The 24,278-nt window shown below is 42.6% G+C and overlaps 1 protein-coding gene across 2 annotated transcripts in view; it reads left to right on the forward strand.

The window, feature by feature from the left end:
• The window catches only part of DOCK1 (dedicator of cytokinesis 1), a 257,844-nt gene that overhangs the window by 162,683 nt on the left and 70,883 nt on the right, over positions 1-24,278 (forward strand). For both annotated transcript variants that reach the window (XM_032190845.1, XM_032190846.1), the window contains exons 30-33: positions 12,893-12,971; positions 13,578-13,678; positions 16,886-16,944; positions 23,893-24,041. In XM_032190845.1, the coding sequence (XP_032046736.1) occupies positions 12,893-12,971; positions 13,578-13,678; positions 16,886-16,944; positions 23,893-24,041 (388 nt within the window). The remainder of the gene's footprint in view (positions 1-12,892; positions 12,972-13,577; positions 13,679-16,885; positions 16,945-23,892; positions 24,042-24,278) is intronic.

Here is a 24,278-nt window from a genome sequence, read left to right on the forward strand (position 1 = left end):
CTGCCTGGCGCTTGGTGACGGGAACCCTACATGGCAATGTTCTGGGAGGAAGGTGTGGGGTGCCCGGGTTTGGGGTCAGCAGCTTGTCCCATGGTCCTTGACCCTCAGGTGGCATCGTGACCCCAGAGGGGTGCTGGTGCAGGGATGAGGGGCAGCTTGTGGTGCCCTGAGTTTGGGGTTTTGTCCTTGGCTTTGGCACGTGGTGAAGGACAGGGCCGAATGGGGCTTCTGGCCTCTGCTGCAAGTGAGCGACCTTACTAAAGGGATTCAGGTTATTCCTGATGAAAATGTCAGCGCTTTCAGAGTTGCCATTGCAGGAGAACCTTCAGAAGTCCTTATTCCTCCCTTTTTTTTTGCTGGCATTTGATTCTTAAACATTTAATGACGGCTTAGGAATAAAAATATTACGGTTTCATACAAAATTACAAATCGGAGAGAACACCACAGAAGTGAATCTATTCCCCGTTATAGGAGCAGCACTTGAATGGTTTCCTCAGCTCATGCTCTCTTATAGAGGGAGCTAAATTGCTTTTTGCGAGGCTTATTTTCACCCGTACGTTGTTGCACAGGTGATGGGAAATGTGTAACTTTTAAGTATGCCTAAAGAGAGAATTTCACAACTGCGATAGAACAGATTAAATATTAAGGTAGGTATATCTAAAAAAAGATCGTAAAACCCTTTTCATTATTTCTCCCAGTAAAATTTGAATTACATGGCCCAAATAGCAGGGGAGGGGGTGTTATTCTTTCCCATAAAGCTAGAGAAAAAGGAAAAGGCTCCAAAAATACGGGGAAAATGAATCTTTATCTCAGAGTTGGCTTTTTCAGAAAATAGTACTGGAGTCATTTTAGCAATAATGTATAAAAAAAAAAAAACTTGTTACATGTTTTCTTATAAAATACTGTTATCTACCAGAGACCTGGGGATGATGAGGAAAGCTGAAATAGGACACGTTCCATTTTAACATCCCCTAAATCTTCAGCAGGCCTTCCCACATCTTCTTGGCTGTCGGTGTGAGCAAAACCGAGCCCTTAGTGCAGGCTTTTGTGTTGCTGCTGTGATGCTACCACTTTTGACCGAAGGCGCTATAAATTCTGCCGGAGCTCTGCGTGCCACTTGCAGCCCCTTTTAATATCTTTCGGGTACCCATTTTCAGCGATCGCAGTCTGTGTGCTACTGACGTTAAAGCTGAAAATATGTAAAAATCTGAACAAACTGCATATCGTTCTGGCTTTAATTTGTCTGCTAGGATATGGAAAAGGTCCAGAAAGCTGTGCTGCTTACCTTATATAAACCTTTGACAACTACAGGAGTTGTTTGGTGCTGGCCTATATAGCTTCTCGCCTTCGCCAGCCTTCCCATAATGTCTGCTGCAGGTGGACGCTGGCAAATCTCATCTGGGTGAGCATCAATATCCTTTCTACAAGCAGCATTTCCCTGTCCTTCATGGCTGTAATGCCAGCATCCCTCTCCATCAGAAGGACCCATTGGTAGTCTCGGCGTGCTGCTCAGCTCACTCCTGGCTTATTGCTGCTGGCGCCTGAGCGATGCTGCACCAGCAGCTTCATTACTGGGAGTGGGGAGAATCCGTCTGCATCCAAACAAGTCTTCATCCTCACGGGGCACGTCGCTGTCTCTCTCTGCGTCCCAGCCCATCCCACGCTCGGTGGGTATAATTGCTGCAAGTTCGGGATGCTCAAACACTGTGTCAGGGGCCTCGAGCTGGTGGTGTATGACTTCAGACATACATTATTGCTTAAACCTCGGTGCAGCGGAGGGAGGAAACAAGTTGTGTATTGGCTTCGTGTGGATTTGTAATACAGATGTCCTGGCACGAGACTCCACAGAACTGCAGCCTGGCTGATGTGGGCAGGGAGCTCAGTCCCTCTGGGCGCCCAGCCCCAGGTCCCGGTGGGTTTGAAGCTCTCCAGGAGGAGCCCCCAGCCCCTCTCTGTGCCAAGGCTCCCCAGCCCAGATGTGCTGCTGGGGGCCAGGGGCAGCCCCCGGGGACAGGCTGCTGGATACCAAGAGTGCCCCACTCCTCTGATTCCTCTGGCAAGTACACATCATGGTTTTCAGCAGCGAAGTGATACGCTCTTTCATTACAGAATATTAAGCCGGATAAGATTATGGCAGCTTTAGGTGTTGCTATATATTGCTGCCTGTGCCACCATCGCCTTAAAAAATCATCCTCGCTGTGGATGTTTTGTTGGTTTCACTGAAAAGGGAAAAACTCCCAGCACTGGGGCTGGTATAGATTTTTTTTTTTTTCTCGCTTTGTTCCTGTCACCCATCTGAGCCCATAAAATAATTACAGGCTACTCGCAGAGAAGCTGCTCGGCTTCAGTGCCATTGGCATTATAAATTACATGTCTGGAGATAGACAAAATATGCAATTCAGGCCGGAGGAGAGCATAAAAGGAGCATAAATGGTGCATAAATGTTATGCGAGCCTTTTGCCCAACTAGACTTTGACCCCGTCCAGGGAAATCATCCCAATGGCACTGCTGTGGGAAGTGCTTGGCTGTCTGTCCTGTCCTCACAGGGGGTTCACAGTGCTCTGCTCTGCTCTCAGTCAGGATCTTTCCAAATTCGGGTCATTTCCAAATCCAAAATTCCCTATTTTGGACACAGTGAATAGAGCTGCCTTAGTACTGGGGACACGCTTATCTCTGTGTTAACCCAAACTTTGATACGGCTCGGCTGCAGCGGAGATGAAGACTCAACATACCGCAGCCGCCCCTTCCAGTCATCACCCAGTCGTGCAAACTCATCTCTCAGAGATAAAAGTTTAGCCTTACGGTGTACTAAAAAAGGGTTTCCAAGACGCTATATATATATTTCAAAAGTCAGATCGTTTCTTGTAGGTTTAAAAATACCTTACCCCTATATAGCGTATTTTTGTGTCGTGAAGAGCTTCCTCAGATTAACAGAGAGAGAAAATGAAGTATGGCATGAGAGAAATGGTAAAGGAGCAGATTTCTTGCTGGAGGATCTAGTTGGAAGAATCCTGCAGCCAGGGCATTAAAATAATTACCAGTTTCCCATTTGAAGGCCATATTACTGTCCTATTAGTAGGTCTTCTCTAGAGGGCGGGCGGTGCTTTAGTGGTGCTTCATCTCTTCGGTCTCCATCCTTGATGTGGAGGCAGGGGAGAGTCTTTAGTAGAAAAAAAGATATCTCTGGCTGTACTCGTAGGGGTACGGCCATATTCAGTGGCCACAATTACATTTCACAACTCTGTACAATTGGACAATTTCAACAGAAACTTTCTCATTGATGCACTTGGCCATTTTTATTATCTTTTTTTCTGCGACCCTGATTGCATTTGCCTCCGAGGTGTTGACTTCACCAGGCAGCAACGAATTGCCAGTTGTAAAATCGCAGGGAGGAATTTTGGGGAGGACTGGCATGGCACAGGGAGGGCCGGGTCCTCCAGAGCCCCGAACGCATCCGAAGGCTTCAAACCACAGCCGTGCTGCACCAGAGCGCGATGCTTCCCTGCAGAAGTGGCTGCTCACGGCATCCAAAACACATGTTAGGGGAGTGAACAAAAATGGGTTTGATTGTTCCTTTCCGCTGTGGTTTGCTATAAGACGGTTCGTTTTTATCTGCAGCATTATTTAGCCTGTCTAAACTGCAGAAAGCACGTGCCTCGTAAGGACGAAATGAAGGCTGAAGGCAGTCAGAGGGAATCAGCGTCTCTGGGCTTCCCCAAAACAAGGGATGCACCAGAAGAGAAAAAATATTATGTGTGAGAGGGATGTTGTGGGGCTGCTCTGGATGGATCAACTGGGGCTGCTAATTGCAGCCAGGCTCAGCTCCGATGCGAACCCTGGGCAGGAAGCGAAAACCCTTTCCTTACTGAGCCATGTCTCCTTGCTGCAGACAGGAGCCTGCAAGAGAAATTAGAAGAACAGCAAAGCGCTGATCTTGTCCAGAGGTTAATAGCTGGGTTACGCGAGCAGTGGGCTGCTCGGGATGGGAGTGCTGTTCCCGTCTCGCTTCACTCCTTCTTCACATACCCCACTGCCTTCCTGAAATGTTCTGTGTCACAGCAAAATTTGGGAGCAATGCTTTGGATCAAGTGCAGGCTTACCTAAAGCTCCGGGAAGGTTTTTTTGTGTTTTTTTTTTTTTTTCCCCCCATATGTTTCTAGCATCAGTGATCCCATTGCAAGGCTGCCAGCAACGTAAGTGTCCATGAAGTAGCAAAGCGGAGCAGCCACTGCAGGTACATCATTCACATCTCTCACCAGAAGATTGTGTTTTAACCACGTGGGGTGGGGAGGAAGGAGGTCCTAATTTTGTCAAAGTTGGTCCTAATTTTGTGAGAGTTGGCTCCTCTGGGCAGCGTCTCTTGGTTGGGATTCTTGGTAGTGAGGCTACAAAAGTAACAGTAAGGCACAGGGCGAAAAGCTAAATTCCTTTTCCTTTCCATGGAAGTTTTTTGCCATCAGGCATCATGATTAACTTTACATTTTGGATGCTGTACAAAGCAAGAAGTCCTTTCCAGCCAACTGAGTGGGGCACACCGGATTTATGACCCCAGCAGCACTGATGTGGTGCTCAACTCACCTTTGCACTCCTTGCTCTGCAGATTCCTTTCTTCTTCCTCATTTGTATTCTGTGACGGACTTTGATAGAGTAATTAAATATCCGCAGGAAAAAATTAGGATTATTTTCCAAGCGTTATGAGATTTATTTAGCCAGCTGCAATTGTCTAAACAATTGATTGCACGATTGATGAAAATGTCAAAGAATTTGAAATGTAGCAAATCGATTCTATTGATTTATCCATAATTACCCGAAGTAGCCTTCATCTGTATTCAGGGTACCTGTAGAAATGCCGAAGTAACAAAGGACAGTGCTGTCAGCAGGAAATGAGAGAGGTTCCCTTGCTGCAAACCCTGAGACACCGTCATGTATTTGATTATTTTTTTCCCCAAATTCACGGGACGTTCACCCTTTGCAGGAAAACTTACCCAGTGTCCTTTCTCACACTTCGCGTGAGTGTATTCCCTTTTTAAAAATTATTTGTTATTATTATTTCCAGATCAAATTCTTCTTTAAAAAAACAATGCAACAGGGAAAATATCTTTGGGTTTATTGATTTTACCCCTGCAACACCTAGCCGAATCCTGGCCAGCAGCCTGGGCAAGTGCCTGGGAGCCCTCGCAGCTCCCCTCCGTGGTTGCACAGCTGCTGGGAAGTGATGCTTTCAGCAGGTAAACTCGGCCAGGGCAGGCTGTGAGAAGTGTTCCGTAGCAAAGCCTTTTTGCCTTTTATTGGGCAGTGCATTAAAGTGAAAACTGCTCGTTTAATGGCTGAGGCGACTGCAGATTTCTTCTAGCAGGACTGCAACAAATTACCTTTCTTTTAAGCTAGGAGATCTATTGCAATTCTGCCAGGTATCGTAATAAAATAGTCATTTTGAATTCAGTAAGTCGTCTTTCTTTAGAATATTAACTTTTGGGAAGAGCAATGCTGATGCTGTCCGCTCGCAGTGGACGCCGGCTTCCCGGTATTGTAGCCTTAGCTAAAAACTCTTAAATTAAATTGTCTTGTAGCATTTCCATTAGAAAACACCATTTCTGAGCTTTTATTACTCCGTCATAAAAATCCCTAGGAGGTGAGATTTAGTACACGAGGTTATATCCGTGGCTGGCGTTAAATCTTAGGCAGAATTTCAGGAGACAAACTTTACCGGTGCTTTTGGGAAGGAAGCATTGGCACAGGCGTGGGGCACGCTGAGGAAGAGAAAGGTGCTGGTTGTGGGCTCCTTTTGGTTCAGAGGTGTGGGACATCCTGGTGTGGCCTCACAGCCACGTCTTCGTCTTCACAATGGGTTTCTGCTACCTCTACTCGTGCCCGTCCTCACGCTAAGGATCCTTTTCTTGTTGGAAGTCCCATCATTTCAGCAGGCATTTGAGGTGGCCTGTGTTCTCCACATGGATCCATCACACTTCTGGGTAGGCAAAGTACATCTACAAGGACATTTGAATGGAATCCCTATTCAAACTTTATTCTAAATAGTTTATTTCTGTTAACGTTTCTAATTTGATTGTCCAGCGTTGTAGCACTTTTGCCTGTCTATTCCAACTGGGTTGATCGCAAAAGTTGATCTTAACACATGACATAACTGTACCAAAAAGGTGATTTGTAAAAAAAAAAAAAAAACCACAACACATTGTGAGCATTACACAGTGCCTACCGTTGGTAGTCAGACCTCAAATCTGTCCTTCTGCAACTTGCAGTTATTTTTCATTCGTCTGTCCCCATTGTTTTAGAGGACACACAGCCCGGAATATAAATTAGGGAAGAGGTGTCAGTGATTATAGATAATATGCTAAAACTGTTTCTGAAATATTTATTAGAAAATAGGTTAATAAAGTGACACGGTGCACCTGTGCTGGTGTGAAGTAGACATTATGAGAAGATTATGCTAATGTGAGTATTTAGTAGCAAGTCTTCTTTGGGATTACTCTGGGCTATTATCATAGTCAGCCCAGGAATTGTAATTCAAAAGAAAGCAAATGATCAAGGTTTTTGTTTCTTTTTTTTTCCCCTTCTACGTTTTGACTGCTCTTTAGCCTGATGAATTAGAAAGAATATATTGCGAGGAACCTTTTAAATGTACTGCTAAAAAAAAAAAAAAAAAAAAAAAAAAAAAAGAAGAAAGTAGGCTGGACAGAGGAACTATTACATACAGGAGTATAAAACAAAAAGGATTTTGGAAGCCTTGATGGGGGCCGGGCAGTTGTTAAGTTTGGAGGTGAGAAAGGATGAACAGTAATACCGGCATACGAAAAGAAAGAGAGAATTTGGGGAGGGAGAAGATTGGCAGGAGATGCAAAGACATCAGATATACCTTCATGCTCACACATTTCGATGATTTTGACTCCTATGTCCATAATAAGTACCTGCATATTACGTGTTTTCTATGTTCCAGGATCCCAGTCATTGGCGTATCACATACTGTATGTGATGCGAAGGAAAAAGCGCCTGTAGGGGTATATTAAAATACAAGTTTTAATTCACACGTGAGTGAAAAGTTGTTTAAAACTTACCTGTGCTTTGCGACTGGAAAGCCGAAAACTAACGTGAAGGTATTTGAAGTGATTGCTCTTTAAAAGGAGACATTGCTATTCATGCCTTAGTGAGCATTTGCTCAGGTTTGGGTTTTGCTCTGGGATTTCAGGGTCTAGGTCTGTTGTTTCGTAGGCAGCCTGACAAGATAAGAGTAGTCTGTCTCATATATGCGCAGTAAATTTGTCTCCCAGAGCAGCAAAAGCTCAGGCATGCAAAGCATGATGATGTGCAGGGAGGCTGATCGGCTGTAATAAAGCATTCATTATCCCTCCATCTAAATTAACTGAAATGACATCATAATAGTGCCTTTTACAACCTCACTCAAATTCCCTCTCTTTTATCGAATTATCAGCTAAACCTAAATTATCTTAAGCTGTGTCTATATATCCTTGTTTAGGTAGTTATTCTGTCATTAGGGAATCCATCCGTCCCTTTGCTCGTTGGTGCTTTCCTTCTTCTTTTTTGATGTTCGCTTAAGGAGGAGTAGCGGGGCGCACACTTGCAGCTCGCGCTGCTTCCCTATTTTCGTGTCATAAGAATTTTGTGCTTGTAGTGTGAACCTGAGCCCCTGGATGCTAGATCTAAGCAGATGATGGACAAAACAGGACGTGCTGTGAGAATGGTTCTGCTTTGGGAATATCTCTGTGGGTTCGTGCTCCAAAACACAACTTTTTTGCAGAGGCAGCTGATCTATGCGTGTGTTAGGGATGCGCTAGGTGTGCTGCAGCACCGTGTGAAATGAAAAGAAAATGGGGCATAAAACATCTTTAAACAGGAGCGAACAAGCAAATCAGGGCACTTGATTAATTATAAGACAGGGAGAAGGAAAAAACCGACTGTACCTGAGAAAGCTGGGGAGAGGTGTTTGGCACCGTGACTGCTGTTACACTTATAAATCGAGTCCCTTTGTCCCTTCCTCGTTTATTATTACCACTGCAAGTCTGGATTTGATAAATAGGAACAGCCTCCTGGCCTCGGTGAGGTTGTACACGTGAAGAAGGGCCTCTCTACAACGGTAAAGTTACAGAGTCAAAGCCTAAATGTCTGCGTTATTTGGGGGAGCAATCTCCAAGCGTGCAGCCACAAACCTGTGAGCCCTCTGGATGTGATTAATAATCACTAACGGCATAAATACACACTGGTTGCAATTGAGGTTGTGTTTACGGCTTGAAGCAGCAGCATATGAATGGATTTATTGACTCCGGAGTGAGGGCCATAAATGAGGAGAAACTGTGGAAGAAATGAGGACTGACCCGTCCTGCTGCCCTAGGCAGGGCGAGGTGCGTGATCCCCGGCCATGTCCCAGATGGTTGCTTCACTTGTTTACTTCTGTTTTGGTTTTAGGGAAACAAAAAAGCAATGTCTTTAGAACAGCAAGCTCCCGGGATGTTTTTGAGGTACTTTATGCCATCATTTATAAGTTTTGTGCCTGCTCCCCTTCTCAGCACTGCTCCTCTAACATATTGAGGAGAATTCCTGCTCTCCATAGCTGGTCCTTAGCATCCCAAGGTATTTCCTATTTTGTTTGGGAACTTTGTTCCCATCGCAGTTGCCCCTTGCCCTGTTAGAGCCAGGCCAAGCAGTTCGTAGCGTGGTGGCACGGTGGTGTTCAGTGGTTTTGGTGCCACCATTCACCAACACCCTGTGCAGTTTCCACCATGTGCCAGTGCGGATGGTTATTCCTCCTGGTTCATAAAGAACTGATAAGGCGTCTTATCAGCAAGTGTACGAGTGTAGCAGGGTATGTTAAAATCAGTCCCCGGCTCTCAGTCCTCTCTCACTCAAGGTTTTAACTTCTGTGGCTCTTCCTGACACGGATAACTTCTTTCATTAATCAAGACTGAACTTCAAGAAAAGCACTTCTCTTTATGCACATGCAGCTAGACACTGATCTTCGTTATTAATTACACCAAGGAAAGGTTTGCCACTGCGGACTGATGAATCTCCATTGAACACAGGAGGTGTTTTGATGCTCCCCCGTTGGCCCAGCCAGTTCCATGTACGCCTTTCATCCTTACGTAAGGATGTCCTTAATTTTAAGCAGCCAGCTTATTTTGCAGTACAGAACTGGTGCGGTTGTTTTAATTCTGCCTGTTCTGAGAAGCCAGTTTCCCCTGTTTTTTTTTCCAGTTTCTACAACTTTTACAGTGAAGTTAGTGCAAGCCATAAGCACCTGCATCGAAAGAGGAAGAGTATCGGACCGACACCTGGAATTATTCATAAACAATTTCTACTGAATTTTACTGGGGCATAAATCTGAACCGTGATTTGCAGCAAACCTCACAGATGATAACGTGCCATTTCCTGGAGTGTAGCCAAGAATTCACTGAGCAAAATTTTAGTCTATCTGCATGATCTCTTCAGAGAAATCATCTTTCTCATTGACAAACCACACAACTGAGCGTAGTACTGCAGTGGTGAAGCAGGCCAGCCAGACCGTTGTGCTTTTGCCAGGTCCGTTGTTATTTCTTTTGATTCTTTGTCCCCAAATTGCAGCTCGTTCACAGGAAGGTATTTGAATATTCCAGGTGAAAACACTATTTATTTTTTTTCTCAGCGACAGTTGTTTTCAATACTTCTGTGCAACATCTGCAGCACAGTTTCCAGTCAGCAGTGGATTTGACTTATCTGCATCCTTAAGATGCTTTCCAGAAACCTGATGATTTCTCTGCCATCTTTCTGTTTGTGTCTTTTTTAATCACTCCTCTTCACTGTGGTACCAGAAGAGCAAGAGCAGGTGGCTCCTATCTGTCTGCTTCAGTTTAAGCCTGGAGAACAACCTAATGGAAAGTTTTCTGAAACAAATAATGGACAGAGTCTGCTGTGGGTTGGTCGTGTTGTTTGCATTCTCCTGCATCAATTTGCTTCCAGATGATGCTCAAGCACCTTCTGTTCTGGTTCAAGATCAGTATTTTCCAGTTAAGAACAACCAAATCATGGCATTTTCTTCCATATTATTTCCAGAATGTTGACACACTTTCTGAGATCCAATTTCTGCTCCTGTTTTTTGAGATCCTGGCTCAGCTTGCCGTGTGGGTGGCACCTCTCCTCGCTTCTGTGTGAGCTTGTCAGAGAGCACGAGGTGGTCAGGAGTCAGTGATCCCAACGTAGCAGCAAAGTACGTGTACCTAAACCCAGCCTTTCCTTCCCTGGGCCCCATAACAGAACTTTACAGCGAGGTAAAGGAGGAGAGCTGTGTCATGGAAGCCTCCAAATTGTCCAGGAGTGCTATATGCCTTGCTACTTCTCATGGTAATATTTTAATATATATTCTCAAAATCAACTTCTCGAGATAAAATCATCAAACTTTCTTTCTTTTCTCTTGACCCCAGAGGTAGTGAAAGATGCTGGAACACTCCGTGGGTTCGGTCATGAGAGAAGTCATTTTGGTGCCTTTAATTGTGCCAGGAAGTTGCAGAGGTTGCACTGCTTTCTGGTTGTTCTGCTTTATAACTTCTCGTTTCACACTAACAGAAGGAGCGAGTGGATCATCTAATCAAACGAAAATTAAAATGGGGCTCGAATAATTAAAAAATCAACACTTTAAATCTCTGCATCGCTTTTTCGGATGCTCCGCTGCAGGAATCTGGGAGGAACACCTACCCTCCTACAGCAGTCCAACCACCGGTAGCACATGGGCTGAAGGGGCTGGATGAAGGGTGTTTGCTGGCAATTAGAGTGGTACAGGTGTGTCGTGGTTTAGTCCTTCTTCTGTTGCAAGGTACAGTGGATTCTGCACTTTTTGTTGTTTATTTGTAGGCACTGGAATTAATATAGGGGAAAAATGAGAGCTACAATTTAAAGTAAAATAATGGTATATAAAGTAATGAGATTGTTCCAAAGCTTAATTAGATGGAGCAGATTGAATACATTACAGTGATGTCTTGAGGCAACATAATTAAATTGTAGGCATAATCCTCCCTGTATTGGATCTGATTTTATCTTCGTAAGGCGCGGAGCATTAGAGAGCCCCTTCCTGCTGTGGTAAATCACTGCTCCTTCCGGGAAGCCTTGTGGATCTCCTGGTATTGTCAGGCTTTCAAAACCAAACAAAACAGGACATAAGTCTACATAGCCAATTGTTGGTGCTCTGATTACACGGATAGCTTCAGATTCCATCTTGGTATACGCTACGGCTCAGTAATTGAATCATAGATCTAAAAGCCGTCTGCAGTGGGTTCTTGTGTGTGCTGAAGTCATCGCATTTATAAAATCCCTTAATGAAGTTTCCAAATATATCCCCTGACAAAGTTACTGGTGAATAATGCACGGAGTTGCTGTTCCTCAAATGCAGCTCTGCGTGTGCCGGGCACAAGTGTGAGGATGTAAATGAGATCTTTAGGTATAAAAAGTGATATTGTGAAACGTATGTAAAGTGTATAAAGAGAGGGATTTTTTCATATGGGTATTTATAGATAAATGTACCTACACGTGTGGGCTTTTTTCTTTTATATATGCTATTCTATTTTACATATTCTCCAATCTTTCACATTTTTTGTGCTTTCCTTTATCTACTTAGTTTTTCTTTTCATTTTTGGATACTTTCCTTCTCCTCCAGTGGCAGTACTGTGGGGGTAAATCCAGCTTTATAGCAGAGACACATCCCAGTGGTGGCAGAAGTTGTGCTTTATGTAATTTACTTGGTACACATGAATAATCTCTCATACCATGCTGCTGTCTGGGTGTTATCTAGAGGTTTTACTTTGCTTGGGCTAATAAACATTTAGCTTAATGGTCTTTTTTTTTTTTTTAATTATTATTTCCAGGAAAGATCAGTAGGTATCTTAAATTCAATAAAAGATTTAACTGCTTCTACTGGTTTGTTTTAAAAAATCCTGATTTTTTTTTTTCATCAACCCGTAGAAAGATTAACTGTTATTTGCATCCAGTAGTGCAAATCTCTTCTTAAAGATTGCTATTGGGGGAAAAAAATAATAATAAAAAAAAAGTTGTACATTTTATGAGTGGTCTTTATCGTTACTGGTACTTTCAGGAGGCATCAATCTGTACCACAGACAGTTTGCTCAAAAGACGAGCTCGTTTGGCATTAGCTGGCAGTTTCATACCATAAATTTAGAGTCTTCAGGAGGAATCTAATGTTTATTTTGAGAATGGAGATGAGGATACCAGAGAATAATATGTTTCCTTTTCAGCACCATGAATATGTAGTGACCTACTTATGCTATAGCATTTGGTTTTATTTTTAAAGCTTGTCAAGTCAGCTTCTATTGCAATTTAACAAGCAACCTTTTCAGGGAAGCAATAAACTGTACTAGGGAGTAAATTAGCGTTTGAGAAGTAGAACATTGAACAATATTTTGAAGGCTGTCCTTCAAGAGCATTTTTATATGTTTTTGTTCAATAAGTAAAACAGTGTCTGCCTCGTATTTGTTTAAAAACACGTTTTGCTTCACCTGCAAGTTAAAGTCCAGCCAATTTCAGCCCCAGGTTAGCTACAACGTTAAGATACTGCAGCTTTAAAGAAACTAATAGACTTTTTTCTAATAAACTGAATTTTTAATGATCTTCTGATTATCATGAGATATTTTAAAGACAAGTGATTTTATCCCAAACATTCCTTGTTTCTTTACTCTGCATATGCTAATTTGCTTGATTAATTTTGAGAACATCTGCATATAATTCCGTATGCTTACCAGTGGTGAGATCACACTGCTTTTCAAGTAACAGCTACAAATTTCACTTTCCAGACAGACTCAGATTTTTGTCTAATTGGGATGCCAAACGTACAAAGGTGCTACTGAAGAGTGTGTAATTATGTAATTTTCTCTTGATCTTTCAGAGTCTTCCTGCGAGCAATTAATCAGTATGCAGATATGCTAAACAAAAAATTTCTTGATCAAGCCAACTTTGAGTTACAGGTAAGAAAAGAAACACCAAACAATGTCTCGGGGAGTTGTCTTAATATCGGAAGAAGTTTTTGTCCCAAACGTATACTTCTGTTGTATGTGTGTATGTCACCGTGAACCCTGGAAGCCCAGTTAAGGCATTTCAGGCTCAGCACGTATTCCTGATCCTTTTGTCAAGTGGGTCTCATCCTACAAGAGTACCAAGTCTTACTGAGAGCACCACAGAAAACTCCTTTTTTTCTTCAGGAACAGCAAAAGGGGGTGTCCTCCCCTTTCTAAAGCAGTTGCTTTAGTAGAGTTATCGAGTCAAACGTGCAGCCTGAGTCTGGGTCCTTTTTTTTTTCTCCCACCACCACCTAGATTTGTGTGCTCATATTTGATTTTACTTGAATCATCAGCACATAATCGTTTGGGATTTCTAGATGGGGAATGTTTCCTGGAAACATAAACGCAATGAGAAGATGTACCGAGAATATACGAAGAAACAATGGCTGTGTTATTTTCACCTATAAATCCGTATGTGAATAACTTAGATTCTTCTAGGATGTTTTGTAGATAGAAAAAAAAGCGTTTCAAAGAATTAATGATATCTGTTCTTGTCATTCTGGGGCCTTTCAGCTTTGGAACAACTACTTCCACCTAGCTGTTGCTTTTCTCACGCAAGAGTCTTTACAACTGGAGAATTTTTCAAGTGCTAAGAGAGCAAAAATACTTAACAAGTAAGTCCTATTCGTCATCTAAATCATGGACAAGAACTTGAGGTCTATTAACATAATTTTAGTTTAATTTCTTAGCTAAATCCATTCAAATTGAGATGCAATCACGGTATAATGAAAGGTTGGTTTTAAAAACATGAATCAAGTATTGCATGTGTTTCTACCCTTGAATCAAGATCTAAATTACATGATTCATTACTGATGAAGACAGTGTTTTATACTGCAGGATATTCATAAAGTCAAGACTTTTCAGAAGTATTAACATATTATAAAACCGCATTTTTAAATCACTTTAGCTTTGTGATTATTCTAATCTCATTTTATGTGCACTCTTTATTGCTTAATCCCTGACGGCCTTTTAGAGTGAATTTTCGTAACTACAGACAGTTTCCCCGTGATGTCCCTGAAGAATGGGTTTGTGTAACTGCAGCCTTGTATGCTTGCGTGGTTAAAAGGGATTACATTGCCTACCTCTGACCAGGGAGCTTGAACTATCTGATTTCTATTCAGAATCCCCCAGCAAATGAAACCTGTCAAAAGAGAAAAGACCCGAGCATGAATATTTCGATGTATGCATTTCTCCTACATGTCATTGGGCTTCCAGTGCTGAGGACCCTGTCATTAACTAAGCAGCGAGCACAGAAAAGAGCCAGGAAAATGTTTTCAGACCACATGCATGGATTCTGTTTCTGTGCCATTAGTGTTTGTAACGAATGCCTGCAAAAGCAGTTTGTTTCCAGGTTTAATCAGGTTACCACAGTTAATGCACAAAAATGGACAGTTTCAAAGCTGTGAATCCCCGAGCAAGCCCAGCTCAGCCTGCTTATACGTGTGATATATATTATGGATCTGTGTGGAGAGAGAGGGTGTATTTTGTATTACTTCACTTTCTAAATGGAAGCCTTTCTGTGTGTTATTATGATAAGAGATACTGCAGTGAGAATGGGAAGAGTTTATCACTGCTGCAGTGAAATGTGATTTAAAAGGTTTTGTGCTTTAACTGGCAGCCCTGTGTGGGTTGCAGTCTTTGACCAGAAAATTCAGGGCTGTGCCTGCGTTGTTTTTTTTTTTCTCCCCAGCAGCAAAGTTTTGCCCTTTGAACTCGTCCACTCCATCAGGAGTTTTGAGGTGCTTTCTTTGGAAGCTGTGCTTTCGCTGGGTGTTAAAACAGAATTTTTCAGCACCGTGTGATCCAGCACACATACATATGACTCATGGGGCTTCCTTGATGAAACAGGAATATTTACAAGTTCAGTGGAAAAGCGATGTCAAACAGAGCTCAGGGTTTTGCACTTGTGATATAAATATCATAAATAACATTGTAGTTACAGTTCTGCAAAGGGAAATCAAAATGCTTTTGTACAGCCAGGTAAATCTCATTTCATTAGAGTTACAAGTTATGAACAGTGCTGTTGCTGGAAATGGGATCAGTGATACAAACTCTTCTTTATAATTAAGTGTCTAAAGGAGACCTACAAACCTCAGAGTGCTCCAATTACAATCAGTTGGAAAGCAGAGGGATCAAAACCATGGCTGCTCGTGGTCCTGCCTCTCTTTCCCACCCCTGTCTCTCTGCCTGACGTTGGTGTGCACCTCCATGGGCATTTGATTCCCAGCCAGACTCCTGATCTGGGCAAAAACCAACGGGGCTGTGGCTGGACTGGAAATGCCTCTGAAATCTGTACGTGGGCTGCTGTTCCTCTTTGTGAGGATGAGATGGATCCCTGGATGGAAATTTTCTCTGAGTGATTTTTATATTAAATGGGGCCGCATATCTCATTGAAGGATTTCAAGAAATAAACAGACATTACTCACTGCTGATTTAAGTAAATAGATTAAGTCATTTGAAGTGGTTACTTAATGAAGTTTGCTAAATTGTAAATCTCTATTTATAATGTTTTCATAAGTTATTATTTTCAATTTAATCATGTTCTGGTGACAAAAACCAAGACAGTAAATTCTTCGGATGCAATAAATGTATGGTTTGGAAGCGCTAACTTTTATTGCTCTGTGAAACCACTATTAATTCTGTGCCAAAGAGATATAAATAATAACTCAATATCACACTCACCCTCCTTTTTAAGTATATATTTCAATATGTTAAATATTTAATAATTAAAATCTAATTATTGTAATTTGTAGGTTTTGCTAAACATTGCATTTCAATGTTAGATAATAACAGACTTTTAGTGATACGGAGAAATGTTTTTAATCCTTACTAATGACAGGGCACCTCACTATCGTTCCCAGAAATCCCACAAGTTGCCAGATACTGCTGTTTTGCTCATCCTGTTACTTAATTAATGGCCTTCAACATACAAATATTCTGGATAGCAAACAGTTTGGAGCTCGTTTCATAAAATCATAGGAAGGTTGATGGTCCTGATCCAGTCATTAGTGAAGTCAATAAGGCGTTTCCCATTCATTAAGCTTTCCTTTCATTAACGTGGTGAGGGAGCAGAGCATTAAGACACGTGGGTGGCGGGGTGCTGGTGGCACCAGCGTCCCTGCAGGGTGGGAGGTGGGTTGAGCAGCAAGGGGAAGAAGCAGCCTCCAATTCCACATTGGCATGGGAAGTGCCTGGACCCTCTTGTTTTGCTCTGGCCCCGCAGGACAGAAATCCCCTCGGTGTGCAGCACAGAAACATTTTCTTTGTAATTCTGCACGTCATCGTACAAGAAGTCACAAGGTGCTCCTGGTTTTCTTTTCTAGGACAACGCGATGCTAAGAGTGTGTGTAAAAATAAAATAGGGCCTTAGGCCGTGAAGCTCTCTGTCAGGCTTCCTCCAGCCATCACTGGTAGGAAAATTGCAAATGCTCGCAATTAATCTCTGTAACCGCCCACGTGTCCCAAAGGACAGTTAGGTAATCAGAAAATGTGGCAAGGAGAGGTTTGCACAGGTGAATGTTTTGTCCCTTTAGAAAGTGGAAATTCGGTGCAGGCATTTAAATTTTGAGGTCTTCCAAAGGTGAGCGAGGAACAGGAGGTGAGGATGCAGGCTGCTGCTGTGTGGCTGCATCTTGGGGTGTCCTGAACGAGTTGGATTCCCCTTTCACCCTGTTTGAATTCTGTAGGGTTCAGCATTTATAGGTGCATTGCTGAGCTGGGGAGGGAGGGCATGTAGAGTTATTGATATCATCTGAATTTGGAGAAAGTTGGTCAGATTTTTTTAAAAATAAATAAATAAACGTTTTTGTTCTCTTTTTAAGATACGGCGATATGAGAAGGCAGATTGGTTTTGAAATCAGGGACATGTGGTATAATCTGGGTAAGTAGCACGAACGCCTGTTGCTTAATGCTTTCACCCAGTGTTTGTATAAACCGAGGTGCAGATGAAACAAGCCTGCTTTCTCTTGAAATAACGTTAGGCTTCCAAAAGGCATTTAGGAAGCAGGTGATTTAAGAAATAAAGCCTCCTCTGCACACTTATTTTGCTGTCTGGGAACATACATAACTAGTCAATGTTTACATATCTTAGGTTTTTTTCATGGCATTCAACCTCACAGTAAATAAAAAGAAGCGGGTGTGGTGATATCTGTTGAATGGCTTTTACTCTCATTTTTTTCTTTATAAATACACACACACACACACAAAAATATGTACGGATGTGTGCACAGATACACACACGTAGATAAAGTAACTGGAACTAGAGCAAAATGAACGTGTCCGAGGGATATCAGTGGCCTGGAAATTCAGCTTAAAGTCTGATTTTTGGTCTTGCTTGGCTCTATCAGAATGACTTAGGGAGATCAGCAAAGAATGGAAACTTGGACATCCCTGGAGTTGGTAGGTAAATTAGGCATAGCTGCCTGCCTCAACTTTGCGTCTGTTCTGTGGGTGTAATTTAGCTATACAGGGATTGAATTTCATGAGCAACTGAGTATTTACTGCGACCTGAGTGTACTCATCTGTCAGATTTCATTTTCCTGAGCTTAACAGTGGAGACACTTCAGCTGTGTCTGAGTATCATCAAAAGTTCCTTAAATTATCAGAAATAAATGTGTTTGCCCTTTCACTTATATCTGTAGCTGAACTGTTGTTGCTGAAACTTGAAAAAAAAAATCAGCACATATAGAAGAAGGGAATGCAAGGGCTCATAATTATTTGATATCGCAGAGTTTGCATCCATTCTGCTGGAATGATGAAAAAAGCCTTCCAAGAGCAGCCGAAATCACTTTTTATTAGAAGCATCTTTTGTGACTTAAGTGCCTGGAGACCAGATTAAAGCATAATGCACACCTGATATGGGACTTGACAGACAGATAATGATACCAGGACCATGACTGATGCTGGGTCAGCCAGCTCAGGACTCCGGCAGCTCCTTTGTCAGTTATTAGCCAAATCCTTCACTGCTCTGTGCTTACAGCCCTGTATTCATCTGTTATTTTCCCTAATTTCTCTAGCATCTTCGGATTCTTCAACCTTGTGTGCTTTTCCTGGCATTTAGCAGACTGAAAGAAGGGATGTTTGTGTACATAGCTATACATCTGGCTATTGTTCCATGAGGTTATTCTACTAAACCTGGGAGCTATAGACTGTGTAATGCCTTTTACTACCGTTGCTGATGTTGGCTGCTCTAGGACAGGTTATTTAGTAGCTTTTGGGTTCATTTTTTCAGCACTAACAGGGAGATGCTAATCGTTTCCAGTAGCATTTTGTGAATTTATTGGCAGCGGGTGGGGGGTGCAAGTTTTCTTCAATGTTTCTGTCAGGAAAGCCTTTTTATTTTTGATAGAGTTTTAGACATATTTTTGGTTTCTCCATTATAAGCTGATATTACCTATGTAGATGTCTCCGTGACCTCTTCTAGCTCTAATGTCCGTGATTCCCTAGGAGACTGGGATCATTAATTCTGAAATTGCACATGGTGAGGGAGGTGGTAAATTGCTGCTCTTCCCAACAAAACCTGCAGGAGAAAGGTAAATCGGAGCCAGGACCCCAATCCAACAAGGCCTTTGTACTTTTCATAATGAGAAGCTTTCTTTTTCTCCGCTTCTTTATAATACAGATAGTCAATGCTGATCATGTTTAACTTCTGGCTCTTCACCAATCTCATGTATGTCACAGCATCAATTAAGAAATAATACTGACTTACCACTGCAGGGGAATTGATTGTAGTGTGCTTGACACTTTTATCTTAGGAGTTTCACTACATTAGTCAAATTATTAATGTATATGTTCAGAAACAAAATCAAAAGTGAAAACCTATAATTCTTGCATATGCTTGAGCATATAATTTTTTATGACTCTGTCATTGTGCATAAGATATGATAAAGACAAATAACTTTGACTTTTGATTTATGTATTAAAGGGCATGGATGAGCCTCGAATTCTCATTTTAGCTCATCATTTGTTGTTCACAAATGCCGTGGTTAACATCCAACACTTGTGGAGTTAAAACTTTCCCGTTGGGAACAAGACAGTCCAGTAGCTGTGATGCACATTTAAGAGTATAATTTATTTTCTGAAATTAAATAGTAAAATGCAAACTCCAAAAGGTTATTCTTGCCTGTGTATTCCTGCTGCAGTGTTGGCTGCAATATTCCAGCCTTCCTACTGCAGTTAATGCAAAAGAGCTTATATAGTGGAGTACAGTAGGTAACGGTGTGCACGCACACGTTAAATACCTGTAATTTGCGAATAAGGTTTTTGTTTTCAACAGGGCACCATGTGTAAAAGATCCAGCTTGACAGATTTTCTGCTTATGTCCTCGTTGTAGCTGTGCTGTCTGATACCTTGCTAGATTTGATCATGAAGGCTTTAAATGTGAGTGCTCTGATGCAGAAGCAATGAGGACGGCTTCGGGGAGCCGTAGTCCCAGTGTGCAGAGCCCCTGCTGCGTTGGCTTTCTGAAAGCACTGTATTGCTTTTATTTTCCTGTGTGCACCAAAAACAATGTATATTAGTCTTGGTAGGCTTTTTTCCTTCCATATCACAACCTCAAGTTTAAAATAATACATTATTTTGAGTCACTGTTTTGTTAGCACTGGGGCACCTTAGCCCTGGGTGAGACAGTAAGTGCCGTAGGAATGTAAGGAAAGCTGTGGTATCTGTCTTGGTAAATGCAGGGAATCAAACAGCATGCACTTAGAAGTGTTATGTGGTGCAGTTCAGCATATACAAAACAGTGTTTGATGCTAGGGTATGTATACCAGTTGTCAGTGGTTAGTGGTTTCAACAGTGAAGCGTTGAAGAAGCAATATATATAAATGTATTTATTTCCTCATGATAAAGCTGATCGAGGAAAGGCAGATCAGCAAGCATTGCTCTTACTGAACCAGCTAGAAGATGGAGGAGTAAAATTCCTGACGATGAAGTGAAATTGTTGCTGGTGCTGTCCTGCAGCAAGCTGGTCACTGGCCCAGTGTTTCCTCCAAGGACTTGACGTCAGAAAAGGTGTCTTGACAGAGATGTTAATGTCACTGGAAAGAAGGCTAGGGTTAAAAATAGCCCTGAACTTTGAGCATTAAATACATAGAAGTCATTACAAATAACATTCTCTGTATTTGTTATGCGTGTTCAGAGCTGGCCCATGTCAGAGGTGAGGTTGCTAGCAAATTTTTTGTTGGTCTTGTGGCCCAAAAGTGAATTAGGAGAAGCTGGGAAATGCAAATCACACAGGTTATCAGATAAAGAAAGCACCTGGATTTTAACTCAAGTTTGCTGCTGTTGTGTGAGCGGTCTCTAGCATATCTCACGGCAAGGCAGAAGTCACTATGAGGAGTTTTTACATATCCAAAAAAATACTGGTTTTGAATGTGGTTTTTAAAGCAGATGCACAATTTGGTTTTCAGAAGAGAGGCCTCAGTTTTCTCCCAGACTTGTCACATATTAAATCTCTGCGTGGGAGTTCCTGCGCTCCTGGGGGAAAAAAAGGAGAATTCATTGTTCGGTTGTTTATCAGCAAGTGCTGCGTGTGACAGGCAGCTGCAGTGCGTGCTCTCGGGCACCAGAGCAGGATCATTGCCTTTGGTTGTCACTCTGATGCTTTGTGTTGTGGCACAGCATTGCACAGGATAACATCATCCTTGCATGTGTGTGCGTGTGCCATCACATCGCCGCTGCATGCCATGGTATAAGACGGGTGCCAGTTGGGCTCTCCAACCCTCTCCCACTTCACCCAGTTGGAGGGGGATCGCAGGGGGAGCAGCCACATCCCCTCAGGTGTAGGGATGGGTTTCATGTAGCAGGCAAGGGGTTTAACGCAGTCCACTGTGCTTTTAGTGCTTTCTGATAATCACACAATCACAGAGTGGTTGAGGTTGGAAGGAACCTCTGGAGGTCATCTGGTCCGACCCCTCTGCCAGGCAGGGTGGCCCAGAGCAGATTGCACAGGCTGGCATACAGGTGGGTTTCGAATATCTCCAGAGAAGAGAATCCTCAGTTCGGATATTTATACACATTAATAAGATTCCTGCTCAGTCTTCTCTTCTCCAGGCCACACAGGCCCATCTCTATCAGCCTCTCATATGACAGATGCTCCTAAACATCTTAGTAGCCTTCCTCTTGACTCTCTCCAGTAGCTCCATGACCTCTTGTACTGGGAGCCCAGACCTGGACACAATACTCCAAGTGTGGCCACACCAGTACTGTGCAGGGTTGAGAGGATCACCTCCCTCAACCTGCTGGCAACACTCTTCCCAATGCAGCCCAGGATCCCGTTGGCCTTCTTGGCCATGAGGGCACACTGCTGGCTCGTGGTCAACCTGCTGTCCACCAGGACCCTCAGGTCCCTCTCCACAGGGCTGCTTTCCAGCAGGTCAGCCCCTACCCATACTGGTGCGTGGGGTTGTTCTGCCCTTCATGCAGGACCCTGCATTTGCCTTTGTACAACTTCATGAGGTTCCCCACCGCCCAGTGCTCCTCTGAATGGTGCCACAACCCTCAGCTGCTTTCTTCTAGTTCTCACATACCTCTATTTCCCCCCAGGTCCTCCCAGATTTTTTATTTGGCAAAGCCCAGTGCTTGGTGATGTACAAGCTCTGCTTGGTTGTTCCACCCAATGCACAAGCGGCCTGTGAGCAGCAGAAAGGCTGAGAGCACGCAGCCTGCTGCAGGCCCGGCCCTGTGCGTTGGCAAGAAACCTTGTGCATGTTCTCCATTTTTCACATCTACGTTTCCAGAGATGTTAGGTACTTTTCTGAGGGGATCCCTGCACTCGAAGCAATGAAAAACCCATCGCAGCCCATGGAGAACCTTATGACATTGAATTTGTGTCTGGCGAATAACTTTTGTCACTATCATTTGTTTTCTGAAATATCGACTCTGACACTTTTCAGGCGTAACACGAGGAAAGTGTCACCTGAGACGCTGAATGTAATAATGCTTGTAAGGAGGGCAGGGGAAACTTCACTCCTCCTACTTGATATTCCTCACCTAGAGCCAGTGGTGCAGCGTCATACGAAGCAGCAATTTTGGTTGTGTATTAATTTGCCCTAATAGGATTGCTAATGCTAATGGGATTCTGAAGTTTGCCAAATCAAGTAACTTAAATTATATCTGTTAAAAATAAAAAAATAAAAATGCAGCAGCGTGTTTTGTCAGTAAAGGATTTTTGCTTGATTACATTTGTTCAGATTTATGTTAGTTCTGGTCAAAAGTGAAACTGCTAATTAAATACTTTCACAGTTACTGCCATGCCAGTGTAGTGCAGTGGAATATAAATGAATTAAAATGTGTTTCTGTCGTATACCACCAGTAAACTGCAATGGGAAACAAGAGCTTTAGCGTGGAGGATGCTGAGGGCTCCTTAAATTAGCCCAGCTGAAAAGAAGCCCAGCCTGAGCTGCAGCAGTGGCTGCACAAACACGCTTCTCGTTGTGTACAGCTATTATAGCATCAGGTTTGTGAGAAACTTCACCGATTGCATGTGCTGAAGTTCCAATGCACCATAAGGTATACAGATCAGTGTGAATTTTTGTTCTTTTGTATTTATTATAAAATGAAATGAGCTCCATAATGTTCCAGACTTAACACGATGCTGTAAAGTGTTGGACTCCTATCATCTTCCATACAGGAATCTTCACAGGATCACAGAACTGTCTAGGTTGGAAGAGACCTCAAGATCATTGAGTCCAACCTCTGACCTAACACTGACAAGTCCTCTCCTAAACCATATCGCTAAGTTCAACATCTAAATGTCTTTTAAAGACCTCCAGGGATGGTGACTCCACCACTTCCCTGGGCAGCCCATTCCAACGCCTCACAACCCTCTGAGTAAAGAAGTTCTTCCTAATATCTTGCTGTACTTCAGAAATGTTAGAGAGAAGAAATCTGCTCCTGCTTCTCTGATTTAGGTAGTTGTCATCTGGCCCAGGTCACAGGAGAGCAGGCGCAGACCCAGAGGGGTTAACTGGCCCTTTTCCAAGTCATGGTGTGATCTCAGCCTGTTGCTGTGAGCAGAATGGGTTTGTGTTTTCTAAACTTCTGCCATCAGGTCCTCAGCCTGGAGCTCCTCGGTGCCCTCCCACAGCTCTGCACGAGCATCTCTCCCTGGTGGTGCTGAGTAGATGATTTGCAGTATGTGTAATCTGCATCTTCTACACTTTATCCAACAATAAGAACAGTAACTAGATGTTCTTAACTAGTCCAATATTTATTAGGCTTCATGTTCCTGTTACGGTTTAATTTCTGTTCTGTGCACAGAGCAGGGAGCGTTGGGGAGGTGCGGCTTTCTCCTGGGGAGGTAAATGTGAAATAAAGTTAGCCAGTCAGATCGACTCTGGGAGAAAGAAGACATATTGTCGGCTTGGCTAAGATGTAGTTTCATGTCTCGAGGCTATGTAAGTATGTACTCATGGTGACATTTTGATAGAGTGACGTGAAGAACATTTTGTATGCTGCAGAAGATACAGAAGTCTAAATAAGTTAATGCAGGTGATGTGCCTTTTAGCCGCCTCCTCTGCTATCCATAAGATGTATTTGAAGAAAATCTTGAAATTTAATGTGTGTTAGTACAGGTGCTTTTTGAAAAATGCAGCAAGTTCCAGCTTGATTACTGGCTGAACAACTCTTCATTAATTCGGGTTTATACGTATCAGATACTTCCCCTCTTGAGGAATAAATTATAACACGTTTCAGTAGGATCAGATCTTGAAAAAGACTTGTCTTGCATTTTGCCTATACGAGGATTTATTGATATGGCTTTTAAAACAATTATCATCCGCTAAGTCAGCGGCCGTTCATTAGCTCTGAAATGCTTTGTTTCTCTTTACAGGTCAGCATAAAATCAAGTTCATCCCGGAAATGGTGGGACCCATCTTAGAAATGACGCTTATCCCTGAAACAGAGCTTCGAAAAGCCACAATCCCCATCTTCTTTGATATGATGCAGTGTGAATTCCATTTTACCAGGAGCTTCCAGATGGTAAGCAGTAAGCAACAAATATTTGAAGTTTGTAAGAAAGATTCAACTGTTCTTTGGCAGAAACATAAGGATATTTGTTACTTCCTTTTTTTTTTTCCAAAAGAATAATATAATTATGGATTGCTTGTTTTCTATAACTCTGAGTGGCTATAGAATTTTCATCCAAAGGTTTTAAATTCTTACTGAAGGAAAAATTTGCATGAAGTAAATGAAACCTTTCTTTATGATACATCAGGA

This window comes from Aythya fuligula, chromosome 7 (genome assembly GCF_009819795.1).
Source record: "Aythya fuligula isolate bAytFul2 chromosome 7, bAytFul2.pri, whole genome shotgun sequence".
NCBI lineage: Eukaryota > Metazoa > Chordata > Aves > Anseriformes > Anatidae > Aythya > Aythya fuligula.